The 16,706-nt window shown below is 33.1% G+C and overlaps 2 protein-coding genes across 2 annotated transcripts in view; both read left to right on the forward strand.

Moving 5' to 3' along the window:
• Positions 1-5,241: 5,241 nt before the first annotated feature.
• LOC129747808 (WD repeat domain-containing protein 83) lies at positions 5,242-6,331 on the forward strand. Its single transcript, XM_055742163.1, has 2 exons — positions 5,242-5,387; positions 5,457-6,331. The coding sequence occupies exons 1-2, from the start codon at positions 5,321-5,323 to the stop codon at positions 6,308-6,310; spliced, it is 921 nt and encodes a 306-aa protein (XP_055598138.1). The 5' UTR covers positions 5,242-5,320; the 3' UTR covers positions 6,311-6,331.
• Positions 6,332-6,668: 337 nt separating this feature from the next.
• Positions 6,669-16,706, forward strand: part of LOC129748101 (protein Star) — a 103,230-nt gene continuing 93,192 nt past the window's right edge. Inside the window, exon 1 of the mRNA XM_055742578.1 lies at positions 6,669-7,356. The gene's annotated coding sequence lies outside the window, so the exon portion shown is untranslated. The remainder of the gene's footprint in view (positions 7,357-16,706) is intronic.

The raw sequence follows: 16,706 nt of genomic DNA on the forward strand, positions 1-16,706 counted from the left end.
TTTTTGGATGTTTTTTCGTTTTCTTTGTGGTGGCTTTTGCGCCACTTGTTTTGTTGGCCACTTTTCCTTGCGATTTTGTTTTGCGCATCTTTCCAAAAACGATAGGTAAATTTATAGCACGCTAAATTCGGAGAAATTTATCGTTTTCTTGATTTTATGGCGCACCTATGAGACTGTTCAACAGAGAAAAATAAAAAAAAAATAGAATTGATTTTTTTATAAAAAGACTGCACCTTGCTTTAAATCATAAAACAAAACAAATTTAATGTTCATCAGTTATCCTAAACATGAAGATTCATTATGCTGGTTTAATAATTTAAACAAGGTTGATTATGGCTTTTTTGTATTTTTTTTTATTTTGTCATTTTTGAAATTTTTGTCATTTTTGTAATTTTTGTCATTTTGCAATTTTTTCTTATTTTTGTTATTTGAAATTTTTTAATTTTTCCGATTTTTGTAATTTTTGTGATTTTTCGTCATATCATTTTGTCGTTTTGTGCTTTGTTATAATTTTTGAAGTTTTAAAAAATTTTGTAATTTTTAAAAAATTTTAATTTTTGAAATGTTTTGTAATTGTTGTATTTTTTTTGTAATTTTTGTATTTTTTGTATTTTTTGTAATTTTTGTTATTTTTGTAATTTTTGCTAGTTTTGAAATTTTTTAAATTTTTGTAATTTTAGTAATTTTTGTAAATTCTTGCATTTTCTTTTAATATTTGTAGTTTTTGTAATTTTTGTAATGTTTGTATTTTTGAAGGTTTTTGTATTTTTTGTAATTTTTGTAATTTTTGTAATTTTTGTAATTTTTTTAATTTTTTTAATTTTGTAATTTTTGTAATTTTTGTAATTTTTGTAATTTTTGTAATTTTTGTAGTTTTGTAATTTTCGTAATTTTTGTAATTTTTGTAATTTTTGTAATTTTTGTTGTTTTTGTAATTTTTGTAATTTTTGTAGTTTTTGTAATTTTTGTAATTTTTGTAATTTTTGTAATTCTTGTAATTTTTGTAATTTTTGTAATTTTTGTATTTTTTGTAATTTTTGTAATTTTTTTAATTTTTGTAATTTTTGTAATTTTTGTTATTTTTGTAATTTTTGTAATTTTTGTAATTTTTGTAATTTTTGTAATTTTTGTAATTTTTGTAATTTTTGTAATTTTTGTAATTTTTGTAATTTTTGTAATTTTTGTAATTTTTGTAATTTTTGTAATTATTTTTGTAATTTTTGTAATTTTTGTAATTTTTGTAATTTTTGTAATTTTTGTAATTTTTGTAATTTTTGTAATTTTTGTAATTTTTGTAATTTTTGTAATTTTTGTAATTTTTGTAATTTTTGTAATTTTTGTAATTTTTGTAATTTTTGTAATTTTTGTAATTTTTGTAATTTTTGTAATTTTTGTAATTTTTGTAATTTTTGTAATTTTTGTAATTTTTGTAATTTTTGTAATTTTTGTAATTTTTGTAATTTTTGTAATTTTTGTAATTTTTGTAATTTTTGTAATTTTTGTAATTTTTGTAATTTTTGTAATTTTTGTAATTTTTGTAATTTTTGTAATTTTTGTAATTTTTGTAATTTTTGTAATTTTTGTAATTTTTGTAATTTTTGTAATTTTTGTAATTTTTGTAATTTTTGTAATTTTTGTAATTTTTGTAATTTTTGTAATTTTTGTAATTTTTGTAATTTTTGTAATTTTTGTAATTTTTGTTATTTTTGTAATTTTTGTAATTTTTGTTATTTTTGTAATTTTTGTAATTTCTGTAATTTTTGTAATTTTTGTAATTTTTGTAATTTTTGTGATTTTTGTAATGTTTGTAATTTTTGTAATTTTTGTAGTTTTTGTAATTTTTGTAATTTTTGTAATTTTTGTAATTTTTGTCATTTTTGTAATTTTTGTAATTTTTGTAATTTTTGTAATTTTTGTAATTTTTGTAATTTTTGTAATTTTTGTAATTTTTGTAATTTTTGTAATTTTTGTAATTTTTGTAATTTTTGTAATTTTTGTAATTTTTGTAATTTTTGTAATTTTTGTAATTTTGTAATTTTTGTAATTTTTGTAATTTTTGTAATTTTTGTAATTTTGTAATTTTTGTCAATTTTATCATTTTTGTCATTTTTGTCATTTTTGTCATTTTTGTCATTTTTGTCAATTTTTGTCATTTTTGTCATTTTTGTCATTTTTGTCATTTTTATCATTTTTGTCATTTTTGTCATTTTTGTCATTTTTGTCTTTTTTGTCTTTTTTGTCATTTTTGTCATTTTTGTCATTTTTGTCATTTTTGTCATTTTTGTCATTTTTGTTATTTTTGTCATTTTTGTCATTTTTGTCATTTTTGTCATTTTTGTCATTTTTGTCATTTTTGTCATTTTTGTAATTTTTGTCATTTTTGACATTTTTGTCATTTTTGTCATTTTTGTCATTTTTGTCATTTTTGTCATTTTTGTCATTTTTGTCATTTTTGTCATTTTTGTCATTTTTGTCATTTTTGTCATTTTTGTCATTTTTGTCATTTTTGTCATTTTTGTCATTTTTGTCATTTTTGTCATTTTTGTAATTTTTGTAATTTTTGTAATTTTTGTAATTTTTGTAATTTTTGTAATTTTTGTCATTTTTGTCATTTTTGTCATTTTTGTCATTTTTGTCATTTTTGTCATTTTTGTCATTTTTGTCATTTTTGTCATTTTTGTCATTTTTGTAATTTTTGTCATTTTTGTAATTTTTGTCATTTTTGTAATTTTTGTAATTTTTGTAATTATTGTTAATTTTATAATTTTTGTCATTTTTGTCATTTCTGTAATTTTTGTTATTTTTATAATTTTTATAATTCTTGTAATTTTTGAATTTTTGTAAGTTGTGTAATTTTTGTAATTTTTGTTATTCTTTGTTTTTTTTTTTGTAGTTAATTTTTGTAATTTTTGTGATTTTTTTTAAATTTTTGTAAATTTTGTAATTTTTTAATTTTTGTTATGTTTGTAATTTTTGTAATTTTTGTAATTTTTGTAATTTTTGTAATTTTTATAATTTTTGTAATTTTCGTAATTTTAGTAATTTTTGTAATTTTTGTAATTTTTGTAATTTTTGTAATTTTTGTAATTTTTGTAATTTTTGTAATTTTTGTATTTTTTTGTATTTTTGTAATTTTTGTAAATTTTGTAAATTTTGTATTTTCTGTTATTTTCGAAATTTTCGATATTTTAGTAATTTTTATTATTTTGGGTATTTCCGTTAATTTTTTAATTGTTTAAATTTTTGGTTTTTTCAATTTTGTAATTTTTTGTAAATTTTGTAAGCTTTGTAATTTTTGCTATTGTTTATAAGTTTTGTAATTTTCGCCATTTTTGTAATACATGTTATTCTGAAGATTTTGTATTTTTTGTTAATTAAGTTTTTTCATTGTTGTAATGTTTGTAGTTAGGAATGATCCCCAAACCAGCTGCTCTTCCTCCGATCCAGAATTGGAAGTGAATTGTGATCAGAGCAAAAATAAAGAAACCCCCATCTTCAGTTATGCGAGTCAGTGTAACTCAGCCACTGTCTCGCATGATAACTAGCGTAACATTTCAAAAGGGCGAAACTGCCAAATCAAGCGTAACATTTCAAAAGGGCGAAACTGCCAAATGTAAACAAATCGATTTAACAGTCATTCCGAATGCATGCGGTTGCACTTTACCTATCAAACGCGGTTTCATCTTAAAACTACTTAAAACTTTCAAAAAATTGATAAAATTCAATTGGGCGAAACTTCATGTTGATGCATTTTCGTTGGAGCGTGAAGTTACGCCTATTCAAAATGGAGTGAATTTTTCTATTCGTGTAGAGCCAAAAGACGTAACTGAGTTGACCGTGTGTGACAAAACGGCCTAATTAGTTTTTGCGTGTAGGATGAATGGGCGTAACTTCAAAACCAAAACAAAAACGGCCGATCAATTGGGCGAAACTTGCAGGCGTAACTGAAATCAAAAACAATAATAGGGCGAAACTCGAAAATCTCTGAAATTACGTGAAAAAAGTTAAAGTTCTTGATAACCATCGAACAATAAGTGAATATAATGCACATTTTTTGATTTTGTTGAACAAAAAGTGGTCGATTTTATAAATAGGATTTGAATAGGTGTTCCGAATTTTCAAACACGATTTTCTCGTTTCGAGCTAACTGCTAGTTTCGCCCTTTTTAAATGTTACGCTAGAAATGTAAACAAATCGAGTTAACGGTCATTCCGGATGCACGCGGTTGCACTTTACCTATCAAACGCGGTTTCATCTTAAAATTACTTAAAACTTTCAAAAAATTGATAAAATTCAATTGGGCGAAACTTCCTGTTGATGCATTTTCGTTGGAACGTGAAGTTACGCCTATTCAAAATGGAGTGAATTTTTCTATTCGTGTAGAGCCAAAAGGCGTAACTGAGTTGACCGTGTGTGACAAAACGGCCTAATTAGTTTTTGCGTGTAGGATGAATGGGCGTAACTTCAAAACCAAAACAAAAACGGCCGATCAATTGGGCGAAACTTGCAGGCGTAATTGAAATCGAAAACAATAATAGGGCGAAACTCGAAAAATTCTGAAATTACGTGAAAAAAGTTAAAGTTCTTGATAACCATCGAACAATAAGTGAATATAATGCACATTTTTTGGTTTTGTTGAACAAAAAGTGGTCGATTTTATAAATAGGATTTGAATAGGTGTTCCGAATTTTCAAACGCGTTTTCCTCGTTTCGAGCTAACTGCTAGTTTCGCCCTTTTTAAATGTTACGCTAGATAAGAAGCTTCCAAACAAACCCAACCCTTTCCCATTCCCTAAACCCAAAAAACCCAACCTTAGTTTAAAAAATAGATGTAATAAAATTGACCATCGGCCAGATAAACTTTGTATTAATTAATAGGCCTATAATAAACTTATATTAAATAAAAAAAAATGTTTGTAGTTTTTGTTTTGTTTGTTATTTTTTTTAATTTTTTTTTTTATTTTTGAAAGCTTTGCAATTTTGTAATTTTGTCGTTTTTCTAGGTTTTAAAAATATTTTTATTATAGTATTTTTTATTTGGTTTTTAATTTCATGGTTTTTGTAAATTTGTCATTACATTTAGTCAATAAAAAGTTTTTTGTATGAAAACTGCCGTTTCGAATTTTGAAAGTGGATGTTAGGTCCGAAGTCAATGGGCGATTCGTTTTCAAAACAAAACGATAAATCTTTTGCATTAAAAATAAACGTTTTTATATAAATTCCAAAAAGTGTGTACGAGGAGGGGGCGTTGAAATGTTTATCAACAAATCGTTTTTCCGTCGCTGAATTTTCCGGACATTCCGCCGATGGTTTGTGAAACATGGAATTAGTACGAAAAAACACGATAAATTGTGACCAGGGAGCAGTACGTGCCGTCCGATACAATGGTATGTAATTGTAATATTTTCATATCTAGGTTACTTGTGGGTTGGTACATTTAAAAATCCTTTTTTTAGTTGATGGTTCATACTGTCTAACGTGTGGTTCCGATAAGAAAATTAAGCTCTGGAATCCGGGATCCGGTTTGCTCCTCAAGACTTACGGAGGCCATGCCGGTGAGGTGATGGATGCGGCTGGAAGCTGCGACAGTAGCTTTATCGTGTCGGCTTCGGTGGACAAAAGCGTCATCTATTGGGATGTGTCAACTGGGCTTCCGGTGCGGCGGTTGCGTGGTCACGCCGGAGCGGTGAAATGTGTTCGTTTCAATGAGGAATCTTCGATAGCCGTTTCCGGTTCTACCGATAATACCGTTATGTGCTGGGACATTCGAACCCGCCGCTTGGAACCGGTACAAACGATGCGAGATGCAAAGGATTGTATTACATCGTTGGTTGTTTCCGAGCACAAGATCATATCCGGTTCGCTGGATGGATCCATACGACAGTACGATATAAGAATGGGTGAGCTCACCTGTGATAGCATAGGTATTCCGATAGCACACATTGTGCAAACTAAAGACGGACAATGTATTTTGGCGGCTTGTGTCGATAGCACGATTCGGCTAGTAGATACCGATACAGGGGAGCTTTTGTCCCAGTATAAAGGTCACAAGAACGAAGACTATCATATAGAGTGTGCCGTTATTGATGGGGATTCTAAAATAATTTCTGGTTCAGCCGAAGGAAGTGCGGTTATTTGGGATTTGCTGGAAGAAAAGGAAGTTAAACGGCTTAAGATGCTGGATTCGGGTGTGGTTCATTCGTTGGCGCCACATCCGACCGGAAGTGACATCATGTTTGCCAAGAAGCGTCAAGTTGAGCTTTGGGGGCTGCAATCAGACACACCCGAAACAATAATTGATCTCGTATGAATAAATAAAGTTTTTTTTTATGAAAAACTGTATAACGTTTTTTATTGTTGATGACCATATTTTTTCGTTTTTTCCTATTCTTAATTTGTAAAATTTTGGACAAATCCGTATCGATTTTGTATTTTTTTTTAAATCAATCAGTCTAGCAATCATCCTTTATAAGCGATTTCTTGAAGTTTTTCGATAAGTTACACAGTTTTATTCATACTGCCAATCAACATCTCCCGCATCATCATCATTCATCATCCTCATCATCGCCACACTGTCATCACCAATATCATCCAATGGATTATCCAAAAAAATGGAAAAACTTGAAAAACTATTCATCAACACAGTTGCACATTCATTTGTACGATTTGATGTCTCATCTCGCACTAGAGCAGTGGAACAGCCCGCAGCGTAGCGATGCCGAGGTGTTCTTTCTACGAATTTTATTTATTTGCGTGCTGACTGGGAAAAGCACGCATCCATCATTATTGTATCGAAATTAATTCGAGGAAGAGAAGAGCAATAATTTGTTAAAGTTGAAGCGCTGTGGCGATTTTCGGTTTCGTGTGTATTTTTTTCTGTTCGTTTGTAAGTTGAAAACAACCTCGAACTGGCCACCAAAAGAAGAACCCTCGAAAAGTCGTGATCTACTGGTGAGAAAATAAGGCCTCGAATTCCGAATTTTAAGTGACCCTTGCACAAGTTGCAAAAAAAAATCGAAAACGAAATCGGTCTGGCTGGAATCATCCGTGTTGAAGAGTGGTAAATCTTGCGGTTCTCTCTGGGGGTATTTTTGTTTCGACATATTTGTGGTAGTCAGACCCAGACGGAATACATCCCAAGTGATTCGAAAGCCATTGGCATGTTCAAGGTTCGTTGACTACGGAAAGAGGAAAATCGTGGGTATTCTTTACCCTAAAGATCAAAAAGGGTTTACCTTAAATTAAAGGTAATTTGTCGATTATTTTTTGTCCCCCGGAAGAAAGTGAAGAATTACCATTGCTGGCTGGACCGTGAACGATTGATCAAACCAACATTTTGGATTTTGCTGTTTCAAGGTAAGTTCGCATTTTACTTTTCCCATTGAATCCAATGTCCTGGATATACAATATCCCTGGTTCATTTACCTACCTTGTTTATTGCTGGCAGCATTTATGCCAAAAAGGATACCTACATTCGGGGGAAGCGTATCCTCATTGTTTCCGATTGCGGTTCATCATCGTCAGTCAAGCAAACATCATCACAATTTTTTACCAGCAACAACATCGCCACTTGTGTTGGTGTTGAGTTGGTAGCAAACCATCCATTATAGCAACAGTTGCATGAAATAACTCCCTCAAAATGGGGGTAAAACTTGCGTTTACCAGTTTTGGAAAACATGCAACATGCTACAGAGGCTACAGACTGGAATCTACAGAAAAAGCCTTTCTTGGTAGCCTGCAAATAACGAGATAGGAAAATCTGTTTCCATAAACGTAACGTTTAAGGCCAACGTTCGTTTAAAGAATGCTCGCGTTGGATTCGTTTTGATCGAACCTAGTTAAGAAAATGAGTCTAATTAAAAATTTCAATGCATAGAAGCTATTGGATTCTTTTTTGGATCAAAAGGAGGAACGTTTGCGATTTAATTTGTAAAAACCGAAACAAAAAATATAAAACCTGTAAAACATCATAAGCGTGTAATGATGGATGATGATTATATTTTGATGATGACGATACTCGTCGAACAGACGCACACCAGTAATGGAATGCAACTTCGCGATATCACCCACACTTGATTGATTCCCTCAACACATACAACGGGAATTCTTTGTTGACATTTTCCTTTGGTTCGTGACGTGACTTCTACTGGCCAGGTGGTTGCCGTAGTTTCCACATATCCTGCACGTCCCTGCACTACGCAGCCTTGAGGTTTGCGGTTTTATCGGAAATCATCGAACTAAATATCAACAGGTACCAGTGTGTCTACTGTTCTTGGCGTTCTTGGGTATCAACTTTCCATCCATGCTAAAATTAGCATCGGCAAGAAAATAGAAGAATGATCAAATATTGAATATTGATGCTAAATTTATGATTTTGAACTCTGACTCTAAATTTCTGACTTAAAATCTGATTCGCAATCACTTACTCTGAATCCTGCTTCTGGTTGATTACTCTGAATTTGAGTTTTCTCTTCTTTCAGGTTCTGAATAACGAGTTGTGAATTTTTTATTTCTTTTAATCTTGGTTCTGATTTTAAATTTTGATTCTCAATTTTGCTTCTGAAATATGTATTCAGAATCTAATTTTAAATTCTGATTCTTAATCATAAATTCTGATCAGAGAATTATTAATTTTGAAATATTCTTACTCTGATTTCTTATTCTGGATACACCTATGTATACAGGGGCGACAGCCAAATGGGTCAAAAACCGATCATATACACTGTATCAAAAAATTGTCCGTACAGCACGTACCTTGACATCCACACAATCAAAAAGTGCACTTTTTCAGTCAATAAAAATACTACAATTACATCATTCGCTGCAGAAACTAGTCCTTTTTGTAGATCAGTTTTTAAAATGTTTATGAATTAAACCTTAAAAATAATCCAATGCATTTTGTATAGAAAGTCCCAAAAACGACGTCAAAATATTGTCCGTACACTGAAGCCTTTTTCAAATATTAGTCAAGTAAACAGTTATGTGTCAGTCTGTCAAACGCAGAAACGTGATTGAATTTCAGCAAAGACAATTTCCAGTGGTCTGCCCGATAAATACGGTAAAATGAACTTTATCTAGCATAAATCAGTAGATTTTCGTGATTCCGGATGTCAAGAGGTATTTTTTTGTGAGAAGCAGACATTTTCGTGTTAATTAAATCCACAAAAATTAACAAGAAAATGTCTGCTCCTCACAAAAAAATACCCCTTGACATCCGGAAACTGATTGCTGACGTGAAGAATGACGCTAAAAGCTTGTCCGAAATTGCAGGTATGGTAAAACGGCCACGATCGCCGGTTCAGTATGTCCTTCTGAACTTTAAGAAGACTAACTCCCTGTGTAGTATCCAGAATTATACAAGTTGTTTTATAGCAATCGAGCTAATCCCTTTGAGTTCCATTCGGGAGAATGGAAAGATGAGTGAAGCACTCTTGCGAGTGCCTTTTGTAGCTCGTTGTCAAATTGGAATAAACAGGTCACTTCTATTCGTGACTATAACCTAACTAGTTGTCTTTAGTGCCTTATCCGAGCCCTCCCGTTTGGCTATTTCTTATAAGTACTAGCGTGGTTCTATATTGGTTCCTCTTGGTTAAGTCCGGTTTTGCTGGACATAATAACTGGCGACGATTCGGGATTAAGTTCTAGCGGAGAGCTGGTTGGAAAGTGCACTTGGAATTTTTTTTCCGTAGTAACGAAACGTGTTTTTTCGACGGTTTTGTAAGTAATTTTACCTAAGTGATCTGGAAAGTGGATTATACGCTTTTTCTAGATTTTTTAATTGTGCGCAGTGTAATTTAGGTTGCAGCAAAACTCAAATTGCTAATGCACGTTTTTTTTTGTTCTTCAAAAGAGCATTGTGTTTTAGAGCACCGCCATTTTGGCTTTTGTTCTAGAGTATAATTGTTATCTTTCCACAGCGCGTTTTAATCGCCATTTTGTTCGGCAGTAGCAAACGCTTGAATCATTGGTTAGTGAGACACCAAGTTTTGTGAGTGAGACACCAAGGTGAGCTGGCAGTGAGCATTTCCGAGTCATTCACCAGTGAGATTTTTGTGTGTGTAAAAAAAAAAGCACGAGAATCTCACAAGCATAGAATTGCTTCGAATTTACAGTCGAGAGGAAACTGCTGGTGTGCTGCTGGTGTTGTATCCCGTGGAGTTGTTGCTGTTGGGGTACTGTTTGGAGCTGCTGTTGTTGTATTCTGTGGAGTTGCTGCTGTTGAGGGGACAGCTTGTAGAAACTGCAACTCAGAGTTGTTTTTTACGCTGTTGGATTTTGACTGGATTTAGTTTTGCATTCGAGTTGGTTGGACGACTGCTGTTTTTTCAGTACAGGTACGTGATTTGTTTTCTATTCTTTATTGAGTTTATTTATTGACGAGTGCAAAACATTGATATTTATTTTTTTATATATATATTTTTTTCCCCTTTTCACCGCGCTGTTGGTTTTGTACATTTATCTTGTTAAGGATGTCTTTGGCTGCTACGATGGAGCCTTATATACCAGGATCAATTCCTTTTAAACAGTATGTGGAACAGTTACAGTGGATTTTTATTCATAACAATTATAAAGAGGATCGTTTCAAATCTTCTTTCTTGGCTGTCTGTGGGCAAGCTGTATATTCTAAAATTAAATTAATTTTTGCGGGCCAAGCCATACAAGATTTAACATACAAGCAAATTATAGACGAGTTAACTAAATGTTATGATAATACGAGCTCGGACGTAGCTCAAAGTTTTGATTTTTGGTTGCGTCGACAGCAAGAGGGGGAAAGGAATGTTGATTTTGTGCTTGATGTAAAGTACATGGCGGAACAATGTAATTTTGGCGAAGGGAAAGAGCGGAATATTCGAGACCTTTTATTGATCGGGGTAAGAGATGACGAGATTCGCAAAAGATTTTTTAATGAGGAAAATTTGACGGCAGCGAAGGCGGAACAGATAGTGGTGAACCAGGAATTGGCTGAAGACAGAGCAAAGCATTTGAACAGTCGTTTAGACAATCGTGGTAGTTTGGTAGCTAGATTGGGCCGCAGAATATCTAGATCACCTCCTAAATCAAAATATAGATCTAGTCACAGTAATAGTCGAGATCGTAGGTCATTTCGTGATCGGAGTGACAGTAGACTAGATAATCGAAGAAATAGTAAACCTCAGTACGTATGTTCATTTTGTGATAAGCCGGGCCACACAAGAAAATTTTGTTACCGTCTTAGGCGTAGAAGTCCACGTAAACGACAGTCGGTGGTAAACTTTTGTGACTCCCCTAAAGCATCAAGTTCTTCTGGTCTATTCAAGCGTCTCAAAAAGGATCTAGATGAAAGCGATGATGATATTTCCTGCATGATGGTATCATCCATTAACCGCATTAATGAGCCATGTTATACTGAGGTCTTAATTGAAAATAAACGGTTAAAAATGGAAATAGACTGTGGTTCCGGAGAATCAGTAATTTCAGAAAAGTTATACAAAAATATTTTCGGAATATTCGACCTGCAGGAGTGTAATCAGCGTTTGGTCGTAATTGACGGAAAAAAACTGAAAATTCTAGGAAAGATTCGAGTAACTGCACAGCTTAATGGAATTCGCAAGCAGCTTTTCCTGGTGGTCCTTTCCTGCGAAAACGATTTCATTCCACTCATGGGAAGATCTTGGTTGGATTTGTTCTACGATGGCTGGAGAGACACTTTTTCAAGATTTACAGTTGGATATTCAAACGCGATTAAGGAAGAATTTACTGTTGGTGAAATAAAAAGTAAGTTTCCTTCGGTATTTGATAAAGATTTTTCCAAACCCATTCAGGGGTTCGTTGGCGATCTGGTTTTAAAAGATAATAACCCGATTTTTAAAAGCTTATAACGTTCCACTACCGTTGAGACAGAAAGTAATAGATTATCTGGATGAGTTGGAAAATGATGGTGTTATTGAGCCAATTGAAGCTAGCGAATGGGCTTCTCCGGTGATAGTAGTAGTTAAAAAAGACCAAGGTATTCGTTTAGTTATTGACTGCAAGGTCTCTATTAATAAGGTCATCGTACCGAATACATACCCATTACCATTACCTCAAGATCTTTTCGCTACACTTTCTGGGTCAAAGGTATTTTGTTCTTTGGATTTGGCAGGTGCTTACACACAACTGCTTCTTTCGAAACGTTCAAAAAAAATAATGGTAATAAATACTATAAAAGGGCTTTATGTTTACAAAAGATTACCACAAGGAGCGTCATCCAGCGCAGCAATTTTTCAGAAAGTCATTGATCAGGTACTTCGGGGTTTGAAAAGTGTCGTATGTTATTTGGATGATATTTTGATTTCGGGAACAAATTTGGAAGAATGCAAGATGAACCTTTTTTTAGTCTTGGAAAGATTAGCCAAGGCAAATATAAAGGTTAACTTAAAAAAATGCAAATTTTTCGTTAACAGTTTACCATTTTTGGGGCATGTTTTGACGGATAGAGGCCTTCTTCCATGTTCCGATAAAATTCGTACAATTAGAGAAGCAAAGGCTCCAGAAAATATAACAGAGCTGAAAGCTTTTCTAGGTTTAGTTTCTTATTATTCAAAATTCATACCAAATCTTTCAAGCCGTATCAGCTGCTTATACAGACTTTTAAAGAAAAACGTAAAATTTATCTGGTCTGAAGAATGTAAAAAAGTTTTTAACGATTGTAAACAGTTCTTACTGAAGCCTAAGTTATTAGAGTATTTTGACCCTGATAAACCTGTTGTTGTGGTTACGGATGCCTGCATTTACGGACTTGGTGGTGTTATTGCTCATGAGATCAAAGGAGAAGAACGACCCATCAGTTTTACTTCCTTTTCGTTAAATAATGCTCAAAAAAATTATCCAATTCTTCATTTAGAAGCTCTTGCGGTAGTTAGCACTGTGAAAAAGTTCCACAAATTTTTATATGGGAAAAAATTTACAATCTATACAGACCATAAGCCTTTAATAGGTATTTTAGGCAAGGAAGGAAGAAATACCATGGCAGTTACTAGGCTCCAAAGATACGTCATGGAACTATCCATATATGATTATGAGATCATTTACAGGCCATCCACTAAAATGGGAAACGCAGATTTCTGCTCTAGATTCCCTCTTGCAGAAGAGGTACCTGAGGAGTTAGCAAAAGAATATGTCAAGAGTTTGAATTTTTCTGACAGTTTTCCTATCGACTATAAAGAGATTGCCAAGGAATCCAGCAAGGACGAATTTATTCTCACGATAATACATTATTTAAAAAACAGATGGCCTGAACGAATTGACAAAAAGTTTCGTGACGTTTACTCCTTGCATCATGATCTGGAAATAGTAGAAGGTTGCGTATTATTCCAGGACAGAGTAATAATTCCTTCCAGTTTAAAACAAAAAATGCTGAAGATGCTACACACAAACCATTCTGGAATGAGCAAAATAAAGCAACTGGCAAGGAGAACGGTGTATTGGTTCGGTTTGAATAAGGACATCGAGGATTACGTGAAATCATGCAGAATTTGTATGGAAATGACGCCAATTAGAAAAACCGTGGAGTATTCGAAGTGGACACCTACACATAAGCCGTTTTCCCGGATCCATGCAGATTTCTTCCATTTTCAACAAAAGACCTTTTTACTAGTTGTTGACAGTTTCAGTAAGTGGATAGAATTGGAGCACATGAAATTCGGAACGGATGGTAAAAAAGTTATAAGTATTTTACTAAGAATATTTTCGAGATATGGGTTACCAGAAGTGATGGTTACAGACGGTGGTCCACCTTTTAATTCAGAGTATTTTGTGAAATTTTTAGAAAAACAAGCAATAAAAATTTTAAAGAGTCCACCATACCATCCGGAAAGCAACGGGCAGGCAGAGAGGATGGTGCGTTCAGTTAAAAACGTTTTAAAGAAATTTCTCCTCGATCCTGAAACAAAAAGATTAGATGTTGAAGATCAAGTTTCATACTTTTTAATCAATTACAGAAATACTTGTCTAGAACCCGATAGTGTTTTTCCTTCTGAACGGTTATTTGCTTTCAAACCTAAAACACTTTTAGATCTAATCAATCCTAAGAATAGCTTTAAAAATAACCTAACAAAATCAAATGATGAGCATAACAATGCTGTTGTTCAACATAAGCTGCCTAAGGTAGATGATCCTTTTCTGAAAGTGAAGAATGGAAATCTGATTTACTATCGTAATCCTAAACCTACAGATATAAAAAAATGGTTACCTGCAACTTTTCTAAAATGGCTTTCTCCTACAATTTCACAGATTTTGGTCGGCGGTCGGGCAATTTCAGCCCATAAACAACAGCTTAAAATCGTCCCCAACTCTCATCACAATGCTACACGAAGGATCGTTTTCGAAGATTGCAATGATTTTGGATTGTCCCATGAAAATACTGGTACATCAGTTTCCGTTCAAAAAACTTTACCCAGCAGTACCGACAGTGAAAGCAATGGTTCCAGCAAAAGGAGGAGGGATAACGCCGATGATTCTGAAGACGATTTCTACGGATTCCCCTCAGAATCTTTTATTTTTGCGGAGGAAGATGACTTGGCAGCCCCTACGCGTCATGAAAAGAATGTGCCGAAAAGGAAATCGAGTAGAATCGCAAAGAAAAAGAAGATAAATGATTTTTTATATTATTGAAACAGAATGAATCTAAGCATGTATAAGTTCAAAATGCGTTCTGAAAATGAATTATATACCTAATTGTAAAGAAAAAAAAAAAATACAAATTTAAGTTTGTTAGCTACACATAGTTTGCTCCTAAGGGATGAGGAGTTGTAGTATCCAGAATTATACAAGTTGTTTTATAGCAATCGAGCTAATCCCTTTGAGTTCCATTCGGGAGAATGGAAAGATGAGTGAAGCACTCTTGCGAGTGCCTTTTGTAGCTCGTTGTCAAATTGGAATAAACAGGTCACTTCTATTCGTGACTATAACCTAACTAGTTGTCTTTAGTGCCTTATCCGAGCCCTCCCGTTTGGCTATTTCTTATAAGTACTAGCGTGGTTCTATATTGGTTCCTCTTGGTTAAGTCCGGTTTTGCTGGACATAATACCCTGGAAATCACTCCAGGAAGAGGCCGCAAACTGAAGCTTACGGATCGTCACCATAGCATCATTGTCAGGGAAATCAGTCAAAATCCTAAAATCAGTGCCCCGAAACTAGCAAACAGCCTGAAGAATTTTGAAAACATACAGGTTAATACGCTCAAAAGTATGTCCTGGAACCGGAAGACTTCTGGCAGAACGTCATATTCACTGACGAAAGCAAATTTCATATTTTTGGCTCTGACGGACATGTAAGAGTATGGCGCAATCCAAATACTGAATTGGATCCGAAAAATTTGCGACCGACAGTTAAGCACGGTGGTGGCCATGTAATGGTGTGGGGTGCTTTCAGCGCAAATGGCACCGGAAACTTGATATTCATTCACGGAGAAAAATAAATAGATTTATCAGTCATATTACGCGTCTACAGGAATATAAATATGATTGTTTGGTTCTGACCCGAAAATACGATCATACCAACCATCAGCTTATACGATTAGTCTCCCGGGAGTTAGTCTTTTAAAGTTCTGAAGGACATACTGAACCGACGATCATGCCCATTTTACTATTCTATGCGTAATTCGAAGACAAGTAAATAAATAAATTTCCGACAAGCTTTTACCGTCATTCTTCAGGTCAACAATCAGCTTCCGGATGTCTACGAATATTTTTTTTTTTAGGAGCAGACGTTTTCCTGTTAATTTAATCCACAAATTATTGAAATCTACTGATTTATGCTAAATAAAGTTCATTTTACCGTATTTATCGCTCAGATCACTGGAAATTGTCTTTGCTGAGATTCAACTCACGTTTCTGCGTTTGACAGACTGACACATAACTGTTTACTTGACTAATATTTGAAAAAGGCCTCAGTGTACGGACAATTTTTTGACGTCGTTTTTGGGTCTTTCTATACAAAATGAATTGGATTATTTTTAAGGTTTAATTCATAAACATTTTTAATACTGATCTACAAAAAGGACTAGTTTCTGCAGCGAATGATGTAATTGTAGTATTTTTATTGACTGAAAAAGTGCACTTTTTGATTGTTTGGATGTCAAGGTACGTGCTGTACGAACAATTTTTTGATACAGTGTATGTACATTTTCTAGATTGGCCCAAAAAAGTGGAGGAGGTAGTAATTTAGATACGACCGCTAAACGTAGAACTACGCAATTTTCTGTTGTCATAGAACTTATGGTGTATTTTCGTCATGATCAAAATATGAGTGTTAAAATGGCAATTTAGGACTGACAAATTTCAACCATTTAACAAAATTTAACCATGTGACATAAACTTATCACGAGAAATAATCTGAGCAAGTATTATGATCAGTCCATGTGATATAATCGCTTCATGCAACATAATCAGACCATGTAACATAATCTGACCATGTGACATGATTCAACCATGCAATCTGACACAATCTGACTATGCAACATAATCGAGTATGTGACAAAATCCGATCATGCAATCTAATCGAAGATGTGACAATCCGATCATGCAACATTATCGGATCATGTACATAATCCAGTCATGCAACATAATCTGACCATGTGACATAATCCGACCATGCAACATAATCGGACCATGTGACATAATCCGGCCATGCAACATAGTCGACCATGTGATATAATCCGATCATGAAACATAATCGACCATGTGACA

This window comes from Uranotaenia lowii, chromosome 2, assembly GCF_029784155.1.
Source record: "Uranotaenia lowii strain MFRU-FL chromosome 2, ASM2978415v1, whole genome shotgun sequence".
NCBI classification, from domain to species: Eukaryota; Metazoa; Arthropoda; class Insecta; order Diptera; family Culicidae; genus Uranotaenia; species Uranotaenia lowii.